Source organism: Vidua macroura, chromosome 19 (genome assembly GCF_024509145.1).
Source record: "Vidua macroura isolate BioBank_ID:100142 chromosome 19, ASM2450914v1, whole genome shotgun sequence".
Taxonomy (NCBI): domain Eukaryota; kingdom Metazoa; phylum Chordata; class Aves; order Passeriformes; family Viduidae; genus Vidua; species Vidua macroura.
In genome coordinates, this window is record NC_071589.1 from 5,741,700 (window position 1) to 5,764,100 (window position 22,401).

Genomic DNA, 22,401 nt, shown 5'->3' on the forward strand with positions numbered 1-22,401 from the left:
GGCAAACGTGTTGTGGTACGGCCCCAGTACGGGGGCTCTATCGCCCGTGTCACAGCAGTCCCCTTGGCAAGGGGGTTGTGAGCAGCACAGCCCCACAAGTAAGCTTTTTGGAAGGGCAGATGCAGAGCACATTTTGGGTACCCTGCGCTCAGTCAGGAAACAAAATCCAGCTCCAGCAGGGCTGGTTTGAGCACGGGACCGTGATAAGAAAGAAAGGCATCAGCAAAGGAAACAGCTTAAGCTGTTCCGTAGTCCAGTAGTGCCTGCGGGATGGCAGGGCACAGGCAGGACCGTTGCGCCCCAGCTGCCTCTTCCTGCCCTTTGCATCTTGGAGTGAAGTTAAAGGAGCTCAGGCAGGAGGGGGGAAAGAGAAAAGAGCCAACGTCTGTTTGTGTTGAAGCCATCCAGCATTTTTTTTGCAGACATCAGCCAAGTGGCAGCAGCAATGCCATTGGTGGGAAGACGGAGTTATTTGGGGAATGCTGGACTCCGCACCATGAGAACAGCAGGGGAGGAGGTTGGTTTTAATTTAATAGGTCATGTTTACTCTTCCCCTCTCACCTTTGGTCTGTCTGAAATGTGCAATGAAAGCCCTCCCCAGCAGGAAGGCAGGGAGGAAGGGGCCCTGGGTGCTTGCCCCTCCTCACGACTGCTCCCAGGCCCCCCCGGCCCGGCTGCTCTGCAGCGCCTGTGTGCAGCAGCCTCCCACATTGCAGACCCAGGACAGGGATTTCTCACGCAATAAACAATCAGACAGATGCAAAGCCTCAAAAAATGCCCTGTTTTAATCTGTAAACTTGCAAAGAGAGACCCAGGGGCAAAGCAGAGGTGAAGGAGGCACCGGGGCAGGTGAGACACGAGCAGTCAGGTGCAGGGCCAGGGAAGATACCGATGGGGACAGATGTGCTGGACAGTCCCTGACTCCTACGTGCAGTGCCATACCCTCCACAGCTGCTCTCTGGATCAGTGCTTCAGCTACACAAACAAATATTCACCATCTGACTGCTCTGGGTAGTGCTCAAGGGAATGGACAGTGTGCTTGAGGGAGCAACAAAGCTGGTCTGAGCACTAGGGATGTCCCTGAGCCCCACCAGTGCCCAACGAAGCAGTGTTTGCCAGCTGAAGGCTCTCAGGCATCTGGTCTCCAGAAAGTGGGTTCCAGCTGCTATTTGCCAATAGCAGGAAGGCATAGTTGTATTACATGGACAGTGATGGGAGAGAAACCCAGCCTGGCCCGGGAGGCGGCAGGGCTGAAGCATCACCCCAGGTTATGCCACCATGGGCATCTCCTGCATGAGGCTGGAGATGGTTCAGTCTGGAGGCATTGAAATGAAAAAGCCTTTTCTTGTTAAAAAAAAAAAAAATCTCTAATTTCTGTGGCTACAACATGGGGGAAGCAAAGTTTTTCCAAATTGCTGTGTGAACCAGAAGTGCCCCAGGCATTGCTCAGATGCTCCCAGGGGAATTTGACTTCTCACACCAGCTGTGTGGGCAGGGAGCAGGTTTGGCTGGACCCTTCCCCATCCCAGCCCTTCCCTCGAGCACAGCCAGGATACAGTGGGGACATCATTGCATTTGTGGTGGCAGGAGGATAAAAGTCATTGGCAGCAACTGCAGAAATGAGGAGCCACAGCTGAGTGTGGACAATGGGGTGTGGGGCAGCCCAGGGGGTTCCTTGGAGGGAAGCCAGTGCCTGGCAGTACCAGGGACATGGGGGCTGGACCAGGCCCTTCCAGTTGGACAACAGCAGCACTGCAAGCAGGAATAGCTGCAAGGGAGGACAGGACTAGAGGCTGCAGGGGGACTCATCTATGGCACAGCCCCTCCAACTGCTCCAAGGGTCTCAGTGAGGTGTGTGGCTGTGTCCTGCACCCTGTTCATGTGGTGGAGGTGATGGATCACCATGGCTTGCTGGCCAGGCTGGCAGTCACCACACCATAGTGATTCCCACGGTGGCACACAGGTCATTGCTCTGCAGGGCAGCAGAATCTGAATCCTAGCACCAGGACAAGGGCCCTCCTCATGGACTCAGCTCCACTGTACTGTGCCATCCACCTTGGCTTGTCAGAGCTTGGTTCCCTCCAGTGCTTGAGGGCAGGATTGGGCCCTGCTCTGCTTCCCACCTGGGCCCCCAGGCCTGCCAGCTCCTCTGGGCCACCCTCAGGAGAAGGCACAGCAGCTGGATTTCTTCTTCTGTGACTCGATGTAATCGTGGATCTGGAAGTGAGGCTCATCCAGAGGCTGCACCGCGCGCTGCTTCAGCTCCCTAGAGTGGTGGGATTGTGTTACCCTCTCCCACACTGTGCTGGTGTGTGGGAGGTGGTGGGGCTGCAGGGGACACCTTCCTTGCTCAGTGCCCTGGCCCCACGTACTCACTTGGCAATGGCCAGGAAGGCCAGCTCCACGTTCATGCCTGTCTTGGCACTCGTCTCCATGAAAGGCACTCCATACTCCTGCAAGAGCAGCACGACCCCATCAGTGGCTATCACCAAGATGCCCTTCTGGCCCTCTGAATCATCCCTGTAGCCTGGACAAGGCTTGAGGGTCATCCCCTCCCTGCCTTGCCCCAGGTTTTGCATGCAAATGACTGCTGTGCTGCCCCTGCAAGTGCCTGCAGGTCTAGGCACTCAGAACGGATGGCATGGCTGCATGGGAACCCTGAGTGACATGAAACTGTCTGGGAGGGCTTAAGTTGGGTTAGACCATGGCACAACTCACCCTGGCCAGTGATGCTCCATCCTCCGTCCTCACAGCTCTCTCACTGCTCACATCAGCCTGCCAAGGGAAGGAAAATGTCACCGCACATCTGACCAGCTGGCACCCTGGGGCATCTGGCAAACCAGAAGTGTGGGGTGTTCAGGGGGCTGACAGGAACGAGGGGCAGCATGGATCCAGAAGTATCCACTGCCCAGAGAATCTGGGATCTGTGGAGCATCTGGGACCTGGTGGCATTGAGGATGTCAGGAGGCACCTGGGACCTGGGCACACTGAGGACCTGGAGCAGTACCTGAGGGCATCCAGGACCCAGGGAGGCTCTGGCACCCTGTTGGGTATCAAGTACCCAGCATCATCCAGGATCTAGGGGACATCCAGTCCCAAGGGCAAATCCAGTTGGGAACTGGGCACCCAGCAGCATCTAGGACCCCTGGAGAGAATCTGGGACCTTGTTGGGCTTCTAGGGCTTGGGGTTACCTGAGGTCCAGGGGTGCATCCCGGCCTGGATGGGCATCCCATAGTCAGCAGCATCCCATACCAAAGCATCCCATGCGAGGAGCATCCCGTACCTGGAACCTCAACCTCATGCTGCCACCCGCTGGCTACCAGGAATACTGCCCTCCCCGACCCCCCAAACCCCTGGGATCACCTCTGGGCTTGGCTGAGCCCAGAAAGAAGCAGAGCCCGGTGGAGGGTGCAGGCAGAGCCCCATCCCTGCACAGCCATGGGGATGGCAAGGGCACAGCACAGCAAATGCTAGGGTGGACGGGGACCCTGCACGCACCTTATTGCCCAGCAACATGATGACCACGTCCTTCTGGGCGTATTCATGGATCTCCGTCAGCCAGGCCTGTAGGGCAGCAGGACTGTGTTGGGGTGAGGAGTACTCCTGTCCCTCCTAACTCAGCCCTCCACCCCTCAGTACCCCCCTCCCTTCCCTCTCAGCCCTCACATCCCCTCAGCACCCCCATCTCTCCCCAACAAGGAAAGGGATAATGACTTTTCTTGGCACAGGAATTATTCCAGCAACACAAATGAGCAGTCCTGAAAACACCTTGTCTCCTGGCTACAGCCCAAGCTGTAGTTCACATCCTTCCCAAACCACGTTTTCTCCCTCAGGCATTCACCATGTCCTTAAACAAAACTCACCCAGCCATGCAGCACCCAGCCAGGTGCCCTGGGATGAGCTCCCAGCTGGCTGGGTCTGGCCAGAACAGCCAGTGCTTACAGGTAAAGCAGGCTCCTAACTGCTCCAAACACCTGGCCAGCCAAGCAGGCCACCCATGCTCCCAGTCCCAGAGAGAAACACTCCCAACCCATGGTGGGACTCACACGGATGTTGTCAAAGGACATCTTGCTGGTGATATCGTAGAGCAGGAGCAGGGCTGGAGAGGAAGAGGCAGAGGCATTGCTACAATGCAGGAATGCGCTCTGGATGGTCTCCCCATCCCTGCTGGACTCCAAACTCACCTTGGGCATCCCGGTAATAGGCATGGGTGACGCTGCGGAAACGCTCCTGTCCTGCTGTGTCCCAGATCTGCCAAGAAACCGCCCTGGTGAGAACAGGGAGAGCAACCTCCCCGAGCTGGGTCTGCTCCGGTGGATCCCAGCCCTGCCGGGCCACCATGCTAAGCCTGAGGTGGGTTTCCATCTGGAAATTTCTTCCCCCCTCCCAAAGCTCACCTGCAACTTCACCTTCACACCATCCACGGTCACCACTTTGTTCTGCAGAAGACAAGGACAGCAGGTTTATCAGCCCAAAGCTTGTCCTGGTGCATGTGCCAGCCAGCCCTGGTGCTGAGCTGGCATTCCCCCAGCTCCTCAGCCCCTCAGCTGCTCTCCCTGGGCCAGTGGGATGAAGCCAGGCTGCCTGTGGGGCTGGACATTGAAGCCTCATTGCTACAAACCATGGTCCTGATTGTTTGGCAGCTACAGGGACATCCCAGAGCAGCAACCCCTCTAGTCAGAGTGAAGAGCAGAATCAGCAGGGAGGAGACAGCAAGATCCCAGCCCGCCTTGGATCCAGTGCCTCGTTCATCTCCTACAGCCAGAGTCCCTGTCCTTGGCTCCCAAGTCCCCTAATGAGTCAGTTAATGACGTTGGCTGTCCAGCAAATCCCAGGAACACCGACCTGCTCTGGCTCCTGCTGGGAAGCTCTGGGATTGCAGCAGCCCCTGGGAAGTTGGCAGAGCTGCGGAAGTGGGGAGGCACGGAAGGATGACACATAATTTTGCATTTATTAATAACACGTTGGTGTGCTTTTATGTTTGCTCACCAAAAAGCCCTGATCTTTCTGATGGAACTCTTCAGCTCCATGTGCTCAGGAACCACTGCTGCACTAAAAATTTAGCCTGTTTGCAGTAATTTAAGGGCTTTGGATGCTACAAATTGCCTGGGCACACTCACTGGGTGATGCTGGGTGTCCTGCTCAGGTTTTCTTGCTGGTGGAGCCTTGCTTGGTTCTTAAAGGAGGTAGTAAACACTGAGCTGGAGGGGTTGCATGTAGCACACAGCTGTATTCAGCATGGCCCCAGGAAATCTCCTGGGTCAGGATGGTTTGCAGCCAGGCTGGGCTGGGACCAGGAAAGGAAAGAGGCATTTCCAACTGAGCTGGGAAGGCAGCTATTGAGGCTTAAGCAATCACTGTTCTCATATCAGAAGCGCAGGGGCTTCTCTCCAGAGGCCAGAAAAAAGAAAAGAAAAAACTACTGAAAAGCTATTTTAGGATTCTTAAAGAATCATACTTAGAGTCTGGAAAGAGAAGACCCCTATAAATAATTTGGTTGCCTGGAATTGTTTGAAATGGAAATTCAGCCCATGTGGTGATGACAGCATTTGAGCAAATGGGCTGGATAAAACAAAAACATGCCCTAGGAGACTCTGGAGATTACCTAGAGCAATGAGCCATGAGCTGCTGGAGGGATGCTTGCACACAGCAGAGCAGGCACCTACGGGCTGGCAACACCTCTGGGGACACCAGCATTGAGCCCAACAGTGGGACACAGCAGATTTTCCTTCTTTCATGACTTTATCATAAGGACAGGCCTCATGGCCCCTTCAAACCAAACCCACAGCCATCTCTCTCCCCCACCCCCTGATCACCAAGTCCCCAGCTCCACCAAAAGCCAAACACAGCTAGGGCAGCAAAAGTGGCAGAAAACTGGAGCAGCTGCAGCTGTGGGGGCAGAGGAAGCACTGACCACACTTGACACGTGTCAGTGGCTGTGGGTAGAGCCCTGCCCAGGGACACCCCCGTGACTTCCTTCCTGCTCTGCCCTGTGCTGCAAACATCTGTGCCTCCCTGGACACCCTTAGAGAGACCCTGCAGCTGAAATTTGTTGAGCAGACAACAGTGTAGGGGTTTGAACAGAATCTGGTAACCCTAACAACTTCTCAGCAGCCCATTTCAGCCCTTTCAAGGCATAAAATTACAGCAACCAGTGTATGTCCCCCCAGCTGTTGGCTTTGGCCTGCATGGTGGAGCATACTGGCTGCCCAGCACACACCCCCAGACCATGAACACAGCTGGGAGGGGTAAACCTAGACTGTTTGCTGATTTAAAGTTAAGAGGCAACAGTACCAGTGGACTCTTCCATCTATTACTGCTCTCCCAGGGATGGGTGGAAGGGTTCCAGCAAGCACCTGCAGCTGGTTGGGAGATAATTGGGGGTACAGAGGCTGGAAAACCCCATTCCCCCTGCCCAGCACCCTGTCCTGGCCAAGGTGCAGGTCGAGGGGGGTGAGGGGCTGGCAGCTGTGGTGGTCTCACCCGGAAATCTATGCCCACGGTGGCTATGAACGTCCCGGAGAGAAAGGCCCCGTCTTTGAACTGAAGCAAGAAGCAGGTTTTCCCCACGCCCGAGTCTCCAAGTAACATCACCTGCAAGATGGGCGCAGGGAGAGATGTCAGTTGGACAGGGAGGGAGCAGCACCCCTGACTGGTGCTGAGCCCTCCCCAGTTCCTTCTCTCCCTTTGTTTCTTTCCCCAGGGCTGGTCCTGATGGGTCTGGAAAGCCCCGTGGGAGCTGGCTGTGGGATGGGACCCCTGAGGGTGCAGCCAAGCAGTGCCCCAGGGCAGCCCCCAGCCATTAAAGAGGGGAAGAGCTGGTGTGAAAGCAAGTACTGCAGCAAGAAGAGATATCTCCTAGTCAGCCCCTGGCCATCTCCCAGCCCAGCAGGCTCCTAGAGAACCAGCCGCAGCTCCCAAACGAGTGGCGACACCTCTGCCCACGCTTTGCCCCTGACCCGGGTGTGCCCAGCCCAAGGGCTGATGCATGGCTTGGGCAAACCCTGCGTGTCCGGGACTCTCTCCCTGTCAGTGCCTGCTGCAGACACCAAAGCAAACACGATGCCTTTCCCCTCCTGCTAAGCAAACAGGATCAGCCCAGGCTCTCCAGCCACTCCAGCACTGCCGGACTCAGGCAGGGAGCAGCCAAGACCAACTCTGGGCTCCATAAGCACAGCCTTTCCCGATGCTGTGTTCTTTCTACCTACCTGCAGCAACCTGTTCCTGCCCAGCAATCATTAACCTGACTGCATCATTTTTTACCCCTATGAAAAATAGGAGTGAGCAGGACTTCAGCAGGAAGGTCCATCTCTACATGCCCACCTGACAGGATGCTGGAGCTTGCAAAGTAAATCTCTGCAGCCCTGCTGCCTCTGGGGCAGGCAAACACAGCGGGCCATGGCCACCTTCCACAGGGATGGCACAACAAATGCCAAAAGCTGGTGGCTGGAAATGCTCTGCCTCCTGCTACCACTTTGCTGGTCAAATCCTTCCCCAGGGCTTGTGGGGAGCTGGGAACATTGCTCAGTTCTGCCTCCACCTCACTCTAGACCAGGCTGAAAACTGTTTTTCTTCCTCAAACATGGAAATTGCCCTCCACAAAAAGGAGTCAGAGAGGGGTGTATAAAGACAAAGGAATAAAAGCAGTTTAAAGAAGGTGGCAGCGTGCAGGACCACTTTGGAACCAGCTCAGTGAGGCAGCAGGGGGTGTCGGGGCTGACACTGTCAGTGCTGGGCTCAGCCTGGGGCTGTATATTAAATTTTGGGGGTAAAAGGTTCATCAGTCCTATGCCTCCCCTGAGCTGCTCAGATGAGGAAGGTGCTTCCTAGGGCAACCCTTGCCTGGGCTAGGGTGGGGAAGAAGGGGGCATTCAGGAAGGAGGGCTCCCTCCTGCCCCAAGGCCTGGCAGGGGTGCAGAGACATTCACAAGTGCATGCTGTGGTGTGGGTGAAGGGGGGCCCTGGGCTGGATCCAGGGCTCAAATGCTGTTCCCACCTCGGAGCCCTTGGGGTGCTGTGATGGCCCGGATGGGGTCCTGCTCCCCCTGCTCTGTGCCATGGGAGGCACAGTTGCGGGGCTGGCAGGAGCCCCTTGCCCTGGAAAAGGTCTGACGGGCTTTCAGGGGGCAGAGTTTGGCCATGCTCCTCTTCCCCCGGGAGCCCCGCAAAGTCCTGTTCCTGCAGCTGGTCCCTCCTATTGACACTGCCGGGCAGGGACACCCCTGGGGCACAAACAGCACCCTCGGGCAGGGACGCCCCCATCTCCACCTCCCGGGGAGGGAAAACCCCAATCTCTGCACCTGCTGCATCGGGAGACTCCCGGGGCAGAGAAGGGCTGGGGTAATCAGCTGGGGCTGCCGCCTCCTTCGCCTTCTTCCCCGTTTCGCGGCCGCTTCCTGGGCGCGATCGCAGCAGCGGAGGAAGCGGGCGGCCCTTGGGACCCTTCCTAAACCCCTCCTGGTGTCTCCCAAGCCGGGGAGCGAACCCAAACCTTCCCCTCTGGCAGAGCTCGGACGGTCCATCCCAGCTCACCCCGCGCCGCCTCCCACCTTGCCGGACAGTTCGTAATCCCGGGACAGCGCCGGGGGATCCCCGCTGCTCTTCGGGGGTTCCCCGCTCCCCTCCGGGGTCTCGTTCCCCGTTGCCCCATCGGGGTCGCCCATGGCGCGTCCGAGCAGAGCCGCCGAGTCCCGGCGCCGCGGGGGCCGCGGGAGCTGCGGCCCCACCCGGCTTCCTCCTCCTCTTTCTCCTCCTCCTCCCCGGCTGATTCCACACCCGAGGCCGTGCCCCGGCCGCCTCCCTGCCCAGCCCGGGCACGGGATGAGGAGGAAGAGGCTGAAGAGTAGAAACCTGCCCCACTGCACCCCCACACCGGGGACCCCGCGGTGCTGGGTTTTGCTAGCGGCTTGGCTGCACTGGACAGCGGGCAGAGCCCCGGCGCATCCCTCCGGACACTTGGGTGGGGAGAGGAGGAACTGCTCACCCCTCAAATGAACAGTCACCTCGTCCCTCACAGACTGTGGGGACGGAGACCCCGGTGCTACCAAATCCCACCCTGCCACACCGGGACAGTGGGGATGACAGCTCCCACTCCCACCCCACCAGCCCATCCCAGGGTGGGGGGTTTGCCCCATCTGCTGCAGCCCCACCGGTGCTGAGCTGGGCCCCAGCTGAGCACCGTGGAGCGAGGAGCTGGGAGGGAAGCGGAGCAGGAGCTGTTAGCCGGAAGCCACGAGCTGTGCCGAGCCGGCTCCTCCGTTTCACCCGGGATGGCTGCCAGGCCTCCCGCTCCCCCTGGCTGCTCGCAGCCCCCTGCATCCTACACCAGCCATTGGGGCCCAGCTCATACTGCACTTCATTTAGGAAAAACCCAAGCATAGGAATGTGGGAGAAATCCCTGGAGATGGATGTTGTTACCCAAAAGCCCACCCCATAATACCCCATACAAGTCCATGCACTACAGGCATCACTTCATGTATAGGAGCCTTGAGCCCTCCGTGATCTATTTTCCCTGGAACATCTCATCTCATCTCATCTCATCTCATCTCATCTCATCTCATCTCATCTCATCTCATCTCATCTCATCTCATCTCATCTCATCTCACTCTCCCTCATCAGGGCTAATCTCAGGGCAACCCCCATCCCTGCTCACACCACTGAGATTCAGGGATTCAGGGCTCCAGTGCTGTGCCCCTTGCTGCTCTCCAGGTAAAGGCCACACGTGGCCACAGGAGGTCCAGTGGCAGAGATACCCTCTGGAATGGCATCCACCTCCGCACTTTCTGGGGCTGCTGGCTCCTGCACCAACCAAGCCCTCCTCTGCCCCCTGGGAAATAGAACCTGTATTTCCAGTCCTGTGACTGCACTCAGACCCAGCTGGGGGATTTATAGTTTATATGTGCTTTTTGGCCAGGAAAGTGCCCAGAGCTGGAGGCTGGAGGCACTTGGAGCTCCTGGAAGTGGCTGAGTTTCCCTGAAGCAGGATGGGGAGGGGGCTAGAAGGATATGGAAAAACTGTGCTGGAGCTCATGGAGTTGCCTGGGCAGGAAAAACACCTGACTGAGCATCACTTCCACACAATGACATTTGCTGTGGGAGAAACAAGGCAGCTGAAAGCAGGGAGAGATCAGTGGTGTGGCTGAGCCTCCTCTGTCTGCCCACGGATCAGGCCCCTCAGCAGGGGCACCCTTGGCTGCTAGTCCCTGGGCTGCTTGGCCGCAGACCATCCCCACTGGTGCCACATTTTCCTGCTTCCTTGGCCTGGACTAAAAAGAAAATTCCCGTGGCTAATCACATCCCCATAGATAACTCAGCCCCTTGCTGAGTTCCAGCCTTGTCACAATACTGAAGGGAAGACAGTCTCTCTGGAGTAAGGTCCCAAGCACTGTCCCTGTCCTGAGCTTCCCCAGGAGAGGGGACACACATCAGAGCCACTTGACACCCCACGGCAGCTCTGCAAATAGCTCTGGATGGCAGCCGAATGCTTTTCCCAGGCACTGTCACCATCTGCCTGACTTTTTGCCAGGGCCCCGGGCTGGACACAGGCAGGACACAGGCTGGCATCTCCCTGGCAGAGCAGGGCAGCTCCAAAGGCAGCTTTCTGTCTGTGAAGCGTAAGGCTGCACTCAGACACGGCCCCATCAAGGGATTTGGAATATGGAGCTTTATCCATCCTTCATCCCTCCCAGCAGTCCAAAGCATGCCAAGAAGCACACTGCCAAACCAAACTCCTCATCCAGCAGCACCAAAACAAAGTATCCAATTCTTTGTGCTTACCACAGATTCATTGATTCTGATTCCCCAAATAAAGCTGCTCCCCAAGGGTGAGTGCACAGCCCAGGAACCAGAGACTGGGCTCTTACCGTAAACCCAATGCCCACGGTGGCAGAGAAGGAGCCAGGAATGAACTTGCCCTGGTCAAACTGGACCAGCAGTGATGTTTTCCCCACGCCACTGTCTCCAACCAGGATTGTCTGCAAGGACCAGATAAAGAGGCATCAGTGCAGGTGCAGGTGATGGGGGAGCTGGGGGCCAGATATTTGGGTAGGTGTGCTGGGGGAATGTGGCAGCAAATGCTGCAGGATCAAGAAGGACCCGCCCAGCCCCTGGATCTGTCACATTTGGTTCTGCCACTTGCCCAGAAAGGAATTTCCACCCCTTTGTCCATCTCTGTAATTAATGAAATGTTCTCTGGGATGAGCTTCAGACCTGAAACCCACTGCACCCTGTCCAAGAGAGGAGAGATGGGAGGGAAAGTAAAGCACAGCCTGTCATGGAGAGTGAGCAGGAGAGAAGCTCCTACCCCAACTCAGGAAGCTGCCAGGCAGAAGCAGCCTTGGCTCACACAGGCCTGTTGGAAAACCTCTTTGGCAGGACTTTGGAGTCACTGGATTAAGTACAAAACTGTTTAGTAAAGAGAGCATCTCCTGCAGCTGCTGCACACAGCTGCTGCCACTGCCAAGCAACCTCGCCAGGTCACTGGGCTGACTTTGTGCTGCCTTAATGTCATGGACTCACAGCACTCCCTCCTGGCAAAGTGATGTGTTTGAAGTCATGAAGTCCTTCTGCCTCTCCAGCCTCCATGGGAAACCCCAGACCGCTCCCATCCCTGAGCAGAAGAGACAAGGGAGCCGTGCTGGTGTCAGAGCTGTAACCTCTTAAGCAGCTCCCACACTGCCCATGGCCCTGGTACCCACGCCGCACCCCTGGGGAGCTCATCTTCCCTTCTGCTCCTACCTGTGTCCCTCAAAATCCCTGACCTAAGGGAGACCTACAGTGTAAATAGAACCCCTCCCTTCCCTCTGCTGGTATCTGGGTTTTGTTCACAGAGCCACTGGCAAACATTCCCATCCTTTCAGGAAACCAAGGCACTTTCAACCCTTTTGCAGGACACAAATTCAAATAAACACTCTACTACCAGCCTTCTTGCTTAGAAGTGGTTTGGGCTTTGTCTTCCAGGACAGGGGTGTTCCTGGAGCTGCAGTTCTGGCACACATGGAGTGTCCCTTCTGTTACTGGTCCCCTGTCACCCCTGAGGCTTCAGGGATGAGGCAGTGAGGTGCTGAGACTAAACCTCCCCACTCTCTGAATCCACCTCTGCTACACTTTGCTGCATCTGTTTTACCCCTTCTTGGTTTGTGCTTGTGTAGCTCCAGCAGCCTTGCTCCATCCTGCAACACCTCAGTCCTTTGTCTCCAGCCTGAAGGTGCTTCAGTACCTCCCCAGTATGCAGGGGAGCCTCTGTGCACATCTGGTCCCATCCCTCTCCTGTCCCAAAGTGCCCTGGGGTGTGACCAGTCCTGGCACTACTTTAGGCACTGCAGTTCCCCTTGTAAAACACAGCATGAGTGTGAAGGAATGTGTTTAATCAAATCCTGAACAGCCCCAGCAAATCAAGACCTGATTCCATACACTGGGAGGCCACGTGGGATTCACAGCACCTGCTACCATGGTTCCTGCACCTCACAGATCCCAAAGAAGTGGGCTGAAACCAAAAGGAGCTTGAGGACCAGAAACAATGCAGAGATGTGGACTGGCAGGAAATCAGCATCCTGCCTTGCATAAAGCACCACCCCACAAACTGCCTGTTCCCACCAATACCCTTCAGTGAGTGCTTGCCTCAGTGAATCAGCACTTTTCCTTGGAGAACATATCCCAAACACTGAACCTGTCCTGGGGAAAGCCTGACCTGCTGAGCAGAGCTGTTGGCAGGAGGGAGCCCTGCACCTCTGCCAGATGCAGACTGCTGCACAGACCTGTGTGCTGAGAGGAAGAAACCTGTGCCCAGATCTGCAGCCAGAGATTTCTCCCTCCTCCCTGCCTGGGCTGGTTGCAGGTCACTTGTACATTCAGAGCAGCCACATGAGCTGGGAGCTTGCATGGGATCTGGGGGAATGTTGGGAGGAAGAAATCTCTGGGCCAGAGGATCTGGTTCACCCCTTTCCTGGGGGAAATTTCCCTGCCCAACCCCCCTTTTGCTCTTCCCTAGGGCCCAGAACTCTTCCCTGTGCAGAGAGAAGGATAGGCCCAGGAGCAGCTGGATAGGAAAGCACTCCAAGAATTCATTACCATGGGGCTCCTGCATCTCAGTGCTGTATAATTTGGTGTTACATACTATTTCCAGGTAAAATACTGATGCTGGGATGTGCAACAAGACTGGGTACACCCTGCAGTGCTGTCTTTGGGAGCAGTTAATGCAGAGAGCAGCATTAATTATGGAGGGAGAAGAGCTGGTTGGAATGAGCAAGAGAAAGCCTGCAGAGCCAAGGGTTTACATGTAAAAAAGGCAGATTCCTCTATTAATAATTTAAATGGGATTCATAATAGAGACAACTCATGAATTGCTTCATGACTTAATAATAACAGTAAAATTTGGCCTGGATCAGCCAAGAGATATTCCTAATGACTTTAGGCAAAGCTCATGGGCTCTGTGAAGGGACTGTAGAAATCACTATGGCCTTCCTGGTCACCAAATAAACAAAAATAAGAACAAAAAGCCCACTGTGGGGAAGATGTGGCTAGTTAGCCCTTGAAACCTCAGTCTGGACAGGACTGAGTCATGATAGTAAAAAATCTCCCAGAGACGAAGTTCCATAGCTGTCCTGACTCTTCCCCTTCTCAGCCACAGGCAGACCTCTTCCACACCTTCTCATCCCCCCAGGTTTTCCCAGTTGGGTTTTTTTGGAGTTGTTTGTTTGTTTGTTTGTTGTTGTTTGTTTTTGTTTTGTTATGTTTTTTTGTGGTTGGTTGTTTTTGTTTTGGTTTGGTTTTTTTGGGGGGTGAGTTTGTTGGGTTTTTTTGTTTTTTCATGGGAAACTTAAGTAAAATGTTGCAATATTCCTTTTGGTGCTGTCAAACCTCTCTGCCTGGTGGTGTGGAGATGGAACAGTGCTTTGCCAGGGCTGGGCAAGGTACAGAGGGAAACCTTACCAAGATCTGGAGACTCATTTGGTGACAGTCCCACATGACCACTGCTCAGCCCCAGTGCAATCAAAACAATCCTGGTTTCCAGCTAAAGGAAATTACTTCCACTGGGTGGCAGAGGCAACCTGACTTCTCCACCACCCCACAGCCCCAGAGAAAAGTAGGTACACCTTGTAACACCCTCCTGAAAAGACTTGTCTGCCTGCACTGCCTTAGGGGAAGAGCAAATATCCTTCCCTACATCTTGAGTTAGTTTTGGGGCTAATTGATCACTTCCAGTCAAAATCATTGCTGGCTTGGCATGGGCTGCAGAGACAAGGCAAAATAATTCAAACTTCCCATACTTGCAAGGAAAAGAGATATTTTGGTCTAACCTGCCAAGGGAAGAGAGGTTTTGCACAGCTGTCAAGGCAGTGCAGGGAGGCAATGGGTGCAATTCCGGTGCCAGTCAAATGGGAGGAGATCTGGGACAGTGCATGTGGGCTGAGATTGTCTTCCCAGCTCATTTTCGAGATTTAACATGCAGAACCTGGACCTGAGCTAAATATAGCTAATGGAAGCCTGACAGTGTAAAACCCCAGTCAGGGGATGAAGGAAAGGGAGAAGTGCCCTCCACAGGCTCTGGTGTTGCTCTCAGGGAGCTGATGAAACCCCAAACCCACAGGTTTGTGCCCAGATGAGCAAGATTTATCACAACAAATTGTGGTAAATGTGTACATGCCCCCCAGCACAGCTGCCTGCAGAGCTCAGCTGGGACATAGCACTGGGAGAGGTCTGAGGGTGAAGACATGTCTGCTTTCAGCCCCTCACCACCCCACTCTCGTGGCCTCTCAGGCTGAGACTCTCAGTTCCTGAGACTTATTTTTAACCTGCTCTTTATATAAAATTCCCCTGCTCCAAGCAGTACTCCAGGGATGGAGTTGGATGATGCTAGAAGCTGCTATGTGCCACAGGGACAGTTCAGGGCTGTCCCCACCTGCCTAGACACTATTTCACCATGGCCAAGACACACACCAGCTTGAGAGAGAGCCTGGAGCCCTCTGCCTGTCTGGCTGGGCCCTTGCCTTGGCAGAGGCTGTATCTCAGCCCTGCAGACATGAGTTCTTGGGCTGTGCATCAAACAAAACCTGGCTCAGATCATGCAGGAGATCCCTGTTTGCAACCCCCTGTTAACACCTTGGATCAACAACAGACAAGGAACACATCCCTCTGCCTTTGGGTCTTGCTCCAGCTAAATGGATCCAGGAATCACAGAGGAGGAAGAATGATTTGGCAATGGGTCAAATCACCTGAGAGCAGAATTCATCATTTTGTATCAAGCAAAACTATTCTGGAACAGCCCAGAATAAACTTCTGCTGTTCCTGCTTTGGTTAGCTCCTGGCCCATTTCCTCCCCAGGCTTGGGTTTAGCTACCAACCAGAAAACATTTAATCCTTGTCTCCAGACTGCAAAGCTCTCTTGAGGTTTTTCAACACATCTGAAATGTGATTGCTTGCTCAGATACAAGATCTAGTGAGGTATTTGCTGCCTCACTTCCCTGGAGTGAAAGCAGCCTTGTTTCTGCAAGATAAGCAGCCCAGCCAGGAAAGGCAGAAAAATACCAAGGGAGACACCAGGGAACATGGGACTGGAATGGTTATTTGCCCGGGAAGGTCTTCTGCCCAGAGCCTCATTTCCACCAATGTAATTCCTTAACTGCTGCAGCTGCTTCCTGGAGAAAAGAGAGTTAAGGCTTTGCAAAGAATCAAAGTTTCTCAAGTCATCCCTGGGGGCATGTTCTATGTATTCCATGTACAACAGAAATGAGAGCTGCTAGTAATTGATATTTTTCTACTAATCAAGGGCTGGGCACCTTGCCCTGAGTACAGCAGGATACAGATCAGACTGGGATTTGTGAAGAGGGATCCACAACACTCCAGCCCTTCTCCCGTCTTGTCACATCCCTGATTTTCCCGAGGGTGCCAGTTCCTGCACAGTCACTGGGGACTGCAGGAAAGCAGTGTGAGGACAGCAGGAAGGAGTCATGGGTGGATCCGTGATAAATCAGCATCTCCTCCATCACTCCAGGAGTTGCAGGGCAGCGCCTGACTGCAGAGAGCAAAATCCCTGCTGCGGCTGCCCCCGCAGCAAAGCTTGAGCGCCCCACGTCTTTCAGGGACACCACCAACCCTGACCACACTCTGTGCAATTGCAGTTACAAAACAGAGTCCCAGGAACACTGCAAAAGAGGATTTCAAAGCAACAAGGGCAGGAATGGACGTCTCTGGGACACGGCTATTTCATGGCAGGGAAGTCCCGGCTCATTAATCTGCTTCTGGCAAACAGAGCCCCGGGGTTCATCTGCGCCCGACCCGCCCTGAGCCTGCACAGGACAGTGGGAGCGGCTGAAGGGCGGCTGCGGGCTGTGCCGCGGGGCTGGCCCCGTTCCAGCAGTCCTGGCTTCCCAAACACGCCGAATCCTGCCACCCTCCTGCCTACCATCAGCCGGGATGTGTCTGGGACCGGGGCCAATCCCTGCAGGCTGCCCACCCCCACAGGGGGCAGAGAGCTGCCGCCGCACCCCCACCGCCGCACCGGAATGAGGATGAGAGACGGACCCCACCGGGAGACGAGGAACGAGGAAGGCAGAGGGACGGAATTTGCCGGGAAGTTCAAGCAGGAGCCCTGCCCCTTCTGCAGTCCCCTCCCGGGTGCCCCCATCCCTACCTTGTGCAGCAGTGCCTCGTTGTAGCCGTCCCCCCCCGGGCCGGCGGCGCGGGCCTCCATGGCCGGGGGGTTTGGGGGTGCCCGGGCCGGGCTGCCCCTGAAGCACCGCGGACAGCGCCCGTCCCGCCCGGCCCGGTTCGGCCCCGCAGTGCCCGCCCGGTGCGGCACGGCTCGGCCCGCTCCGTCACCGCAGGACAGCGGTGCTCGGTGCTCGTCGCCGCCACTCGCAGGGTTCTCCCGCCCGGAGGAGGCGGCGGGGGGGAAGCAGCGAGAGGCGAGTCCCGCCCGGGGGCGGGGAGGCGGTGGGAGCGTCGCCCACGCCGGCAGAGCTCACCGGACTCTCCGCACAACCGCTGGTCCCTCCCCACCTCTCCTCCCCATCTCTGTCCGCCGCGATAGAGCCCCTCGACTTCGCACAGCCCGGGGGTCCCGGCCGTCGCCGCCGGGAATCTCTGGCCTTCTTCCCTCGGCCGCGGGAGGCGCCCACGGGGCACGGCCAGCCCTGGCAGAAAGAATTTCGGTACCAGCTCCGACAGTGCCGAGCTGAGAGCAAGGACCAAGTCCGCTGCCCTGCTCCAGCCCGGATTCACAGCAGGCTCGTTGGCACTTAAGAAGCACCGAGGCTGCTCCGGCTGACACCGGACCAAACTGGTGTTGAGCCTGATTTACCCCGACAGGTCCACTTTGGGATTCCACTGCATTTACAGAACCCAGTTAGGACTCTGCTTAGAGTAAAAAAAATTGTTATTAGAAACGGGATGAAGCTGTGCCTAAACCCGAAGGTAACAGTCAATATCTTGTTAAGATCCTTTTCTTTACGACTCCCTTTAAAGAAATCTGATGTTGTTGATTGCACTGGAAATAAATTAATCTTTACTCAGGAGTTTATCTAATAAAGACTCGATTCAGTCTCCAATTCCCTCCTTCCAGAGCAGCAGATGGCCTCTAGTCAGAGTGATATAAATGGGCCAGGAGACCAGTCCTTCGAAAAGGCCTTTATTAAGTGATCAGCTCTGGGTGGGGGCCCGAGGGGTCACGCACACCGCCGCTGCTCCCTTCAGCAACGCAGAGGAGGAGGTGATCAGTTGTGCTTCAGAGCAGAACTGGGGCTTCCGTCCATCGAGAGCGTGCCTAGGAAGACGTCTCCTGGCTCCTTGACTAGGGTCCTCATCTCAGTCTGGTTACCTTTAGGTGGTGGTGATCCCCAAAACTTGGTTGAAGGTATGGGGAGACTCTCCCCACTAAGTCTAGTCACTTGATTCCCCAAATTTCCACGTTGGTTTGTTGTTTCCAGGCCCTTTTGTCGGATTCTGTTCTGCTTTACTTCATTTGCATATCACCGAAGCTGTTTCCGGCCGCCATTTTGGGAGCAGCGGAGGCAATACCCGAGAGACTCAATAAGGGTACCAATAAAGGGATTCAACAGTGGTAACGGGGAGGTATTATAACAAGGGTACAACCGTAGTGAACCGGGGGGGGGGGGGGCATATAATAATTCCACAGTGGGAGAAGTAACAAGGGGGGGGTATTACAACAAGGGTACAACTGGAATGAATATGTAGTACAACAAATGTGTCTAACCATTATCAGCTTATCTTAACAATCTTAACTTTACTGAACTTATTCATGACAAGAGGAACAGACCATGCTTCCAAGAGTCATCTGCACCCGTCCGATTGCTGTTTGACTGCCTGGGCCTGACATTGCTAATTATATCTGCCCATTATTTCTTCTGACTGCAGAGATGGTTCTGCTGGGTCAGATGATTGGACTCAGAAACAATAGCTGTCATGAATAAATTCGGTAAAGTTAAGATGGTTGAAATAAGCTGATAATTGTTAGACACCTTTATTGTACACTGATGTAAATTAAGGGCCAGGAGACCAGCTCCTTTGAAAAGGCCTTTATTAGTTGATCAGCTCTGGGTGGGGGCCCGAGGGGTCGCGCACACCGTCGCTGCTCCCTTCGGCGATGCAGAGGAGGAGGTGGTCAGTTGTGCTTCACAGCAGAACTGGGGCTTCCGTCCTCGAGGGCGTGCCTAGGAAGACGATTAGTGGCTCGTAGACTAGGGTCCTCATCACGGTCTGGCTACTTTCAGGTGGTGGTGACCTCCAGAACTTGATTGATGGCATGGAAGGACTCTTCCCACTAGGTCCAGTCACTTGGTTCCTCGAGTTTCCACGTTATTTTGGTGTTTTTAGGCCCTTTTGGTGGATTCTGTTCTGCTTCACCTCATTTGCATACTGCCGAGGTTGTTTCTGGCCGCCATTTTGGGAGCAGCGAAGGCAATGCCCGAGGGACTGAATGAGGGTAACAATAAGGGATTTAACAAGGGGTAACAGGGGGGTATTATGCAACACCAGTGAACATAGGGGAGCATATAACAACCAGGGGGGTATTACAACAAGGGTACAGTTAGAAGGGACATGGGGAGACATATAGAAGCAGCAAACAGGGGGTGTATTACAACCAGGGCACAACTGGAATGAACAGGGAGAGACATCCACAGTGGGAGCCATAACAAGGGGGGTACAATTGGAATGAACATGGGGGCACAACAAATATGCACTGAATTCATTCATAACATACACCATATTCACTCCAGTTGTACCCTTGTTGTAATACCCCCCCCCGTTACTACCCCCACTGTTGAATTGTTGTACCCCCTTGTGTTAATACTCTAGTTGTACCCCTAGTTACTTCCTCCACTGTTGAATCCCTTTATCAGTACCCTTATTGAGTCTCTCGGGTATTGCCTCCGCTGCTCCCAAAATGGCGGCCGGAAATAGCTTCGGTGATATGCAAATGAAGCTAGGCAGAAGAAAACTCAACAAGAGGCCCTGAAAACAATGAGCCGACATGGAGATTTAGAACAAGACTCAGTGGGGAAGAGTCCCCCTATACCATCAACCAGGTTTTGGAGATCACCACCATCTAAAGGTAATCAGACTGAGATGAGGACCCTAGTCAAGGAGCCAGGAGACGTCTTCCTAGGCACGCCTGCGAGGACAGGAGTCCCAGTTCTGCTGCAAAGCAAAACTGATCACCTCCTCCTCTGCATCGCCAAAGGGAGCAGCGGTGGTGTGCACGACCCCTTGGGCCCCCCCCACCCAGAGCTGATCACTCAATAAAGGCCTTTAAAAGGAGCTGGTCTCCTGGCCCATTTCTATCAATAGCCAGAAAAAAAATTTAAAACTGATAGGGACAGTGGGGTTCAGGCTTGCCTGAGGCCAAAAAGCCCAACCCAACCCAACCCAGACCATCCTGCAGCCAGACCATGGCCTCATGCACTGGAACACAGTCAACAGCACAAAAACAAATGATATCACAAGCCTGGTGTCTGCATCAGAAAATAAACAAGTGTTTCAACATAGTGCACACACCCCACATGAGGCAGGGCCAAGAAGAAGAGAGCAGCAAACCTCAGGGGGGCTTCAACAAAGCCAGGGCAACTCTTAAATACACCAAGAACTTGTCAAAACTCCCAAACTCCCACAGTTGTCAGCACAATCCTTCCCGTAGATGTCCCAGTGCTGTCATGGCCCGTTGAGGATAGAGACTTCATGCCACCATCCTGAGTGCATGCTCAGCCTTCTCCTGCCCCAGAGCAGGGGTACTGCCTGACCCAAGCTGTGTGCTGGGCCCCACAGACCCCAGAGACCCAGATCTGCTGCAGGGACTGCACACCTCTGCCCTCAGCACCCAAACTGGGCAGGCACTCAGACAGACCTCTCCTGGAAGGTGGCGGTGAAGAGAAGGGTAAGCCCCCAACATCTCACTAGGTCTGAGGCTCCAGGTCTGCTTATCCCTGGATGGGAATTTCTGGCAGGTTCCTGTTGCAGGAGAAGCTCTGGGGCTCGGAGAGCATTCTCTGACTTTTTAGATCGAGCAACATTTGTTAACTACCCTGAATCACAAAGGAGAGCAGGGAGGGATTGAAGAGCTTCACAGGGCCACGTTGTCCATTCCCTCTGCAGGCACTGGCGTTGCACCAAAGACACACTCGGCTCTGCAGGTTTAACCTCACTCAGAAGGAAGACAATTCTCCTGTCTATCATGATATCTCCAAATGTAATGCAGGCTAATGAGACAACACTGATTGCTTGCAAAACACAGGCAGCAGCATGCCCTGGCCCTGCTCCAAGGGCTTTATCTCACTTTATCATGCTGGAGCACATGACCCATTGACAATAAGTGATAACAGCAGCTTTATTCAGAGCCCAGAAGCCCAATACCTGCATCACTGCCTCCCTTTACACACCTAAGAATGCACTTCCCCACCACCCAGAGCAAACCACTTGCTCTACCAGCCTCCCCCTGACCCGGCAGAGGTTTCTGGCAGACAGTGAGCAGTTTACAGTCCCAAGCAAGTGCTGACCAGCTGAAATCAATGCAGAGCAATGGAATCAGAGGAAATGACCTGTAAATGGCAGCGATTCCAAATAAACCTGCAATTTAGATCCATTGTTTGGTGTGTTTGCTCACAGACTGTATCTCTGGTAGCTTAATTACTTGTGTATTTGCCTTGAGAAGTACAGCTCTAACAGTGGAAGACTTAAATCCAGCTCAGGAGTTTCTGCTTCACTGTCCTCCTGGCCTACTCCTGCTTGTTCTCTGCTGCCCAACCTCATTAACTGCTGTAGTACCTCCCTGGATTGCCTGTACAACACATCTGAGGGAAACTGGAGCCTTGCTGAAGTCATTCCTTCCCCATGAGCTAGGAAAGAATCAGAATTTCATCCTCTGAATCCACTGAGTATGGATTCTTAATTTCCTTGCATTAAATAACCCCTGCCTTGGCCCTGTCTGGCTAAGTCCAGCCTCAGGTGGAGCCCAGAGCAAATCCTCCACCACAACAAATTTGGCGAGTATGTTTTGCCACTTTTACTGGCTTTGCTGAATCAGGAGATCTGGGAATGATCCAGACTTATCTTGGGTATCTGAGGTGGCAGCGGAGAGATCAGACAGTGCCTGCTCAATCAGCCAGCACTAAAGGAGCTACAATATTATACTCAGCCTTATCTCCTAAGGACAGTTTCACCAAACTTGCTAAATCTGCCTGTGAAGGACAGACTGAAACGACCTGATTATTTTTCAAAGGCCCTAGATTAAATAACAGAATCGAGGATTGGAAATATCATTGAAGTCCAGGGAAGACATGACTCTGGAAAGGCTCAGCTGTGGTGGTGGGTAATACAGTGGGATGAGAACTGGGGAAGATCTGTTCTTGCTGGGCCCTGAACCAAGGAGATGCACGCTCTGATTGATTCAATTACTGCCTGTCTCAGAAAGGCTTTGAGGCTTTTTCTTAGGACCAACACCAGAGAGTAAACCGAGATTCATAATCTTGCAGAACTAGAGCAAAAGCAGTGTCTGATGGTGTCGGGCAGTGTCCCGTTGCTGCAGGGGAGGGACTGGGGGCGCTGCCCGGGGGCAGGCAGGGGCTGCAAAGGCGCAGGTATCAGCTCATCTCAGCCCCTGTGCCGTGCCCACACCACATCACGATGGCACTGCCGGGGCTCTGACACACTTTGCTCGCTCATGCGGCCACCGAGCCACGCGAGGGTGCTCGCTCCAGTCCCGCGTGCAGCCCAGACGAAAAGGCAAATTGGTGTGCTCCTGTCAGGGTGCATTAGCGGGATTCCCGAGAAGCATTCCAGCAATGCTTCTTCTCTCAGAGAGCAGCCTTGCCTTGTGCTTCTCGAGCCTCTTTCTGCCAAAAGAGAGAGGTCTTGGCTTGCTGGATCCTGCCACAGCCCCCCAGAGACGC

At 54.5% G+C, this 22,401-nt stretch overlaps 1 protein-coding gene across 3 annotated transcripts; it reads right to left on the reverse strand.

The window, feature by feature from the left end:
- Positions 1-782: 782 nt before the first annotated feature.
- On the reverse strand, positions 783-16,842 carry RAB37 (RAB37, member RAS oncogene family). Of its 3 annotated transcripts, XM_053994717.1 has the most exons (10): positions 16,632-16,842; positions 10,864-10,974; positions 6,485-6,595; positions 4,399-4,440; positions 4,186-4,252; positions 4,048-4,100; positions 3,500-3,565; positions 2,719-2,775; positions 2,377-2,453; positions 783-2,266 (listed from the first exon to the last, which is right to left on the reverse strand). In XM_053994717.1, the coding sequence occupies exons 1-10, from the start codon at positions 16,689-16,691 to the stop codon at positions 2,161-2,163; spliced, it is 750 nt and encodes a 249-aa protein (XP_053850692.1). In that variant the 5' UTR covers positions 16,692-16,842; the 3' UTR covers positions 783-2,160. The 3 variants fall into 3 exon arrangements, with proteins under 3 accessions (XP_053850692.1, XP_053850691.1, XP_053850690.1); XM_053994716.1 differs by lacking the exon at positions 6,485-6,595; XM_053994715.1 differs by lacking the exons at positions 10,864-10,974; positions 16,632-16,842 and adding an exon at positions 8,551-8,707.
- Positions 16,843-22,401: the final 5,559 nt, after the last annotated feature.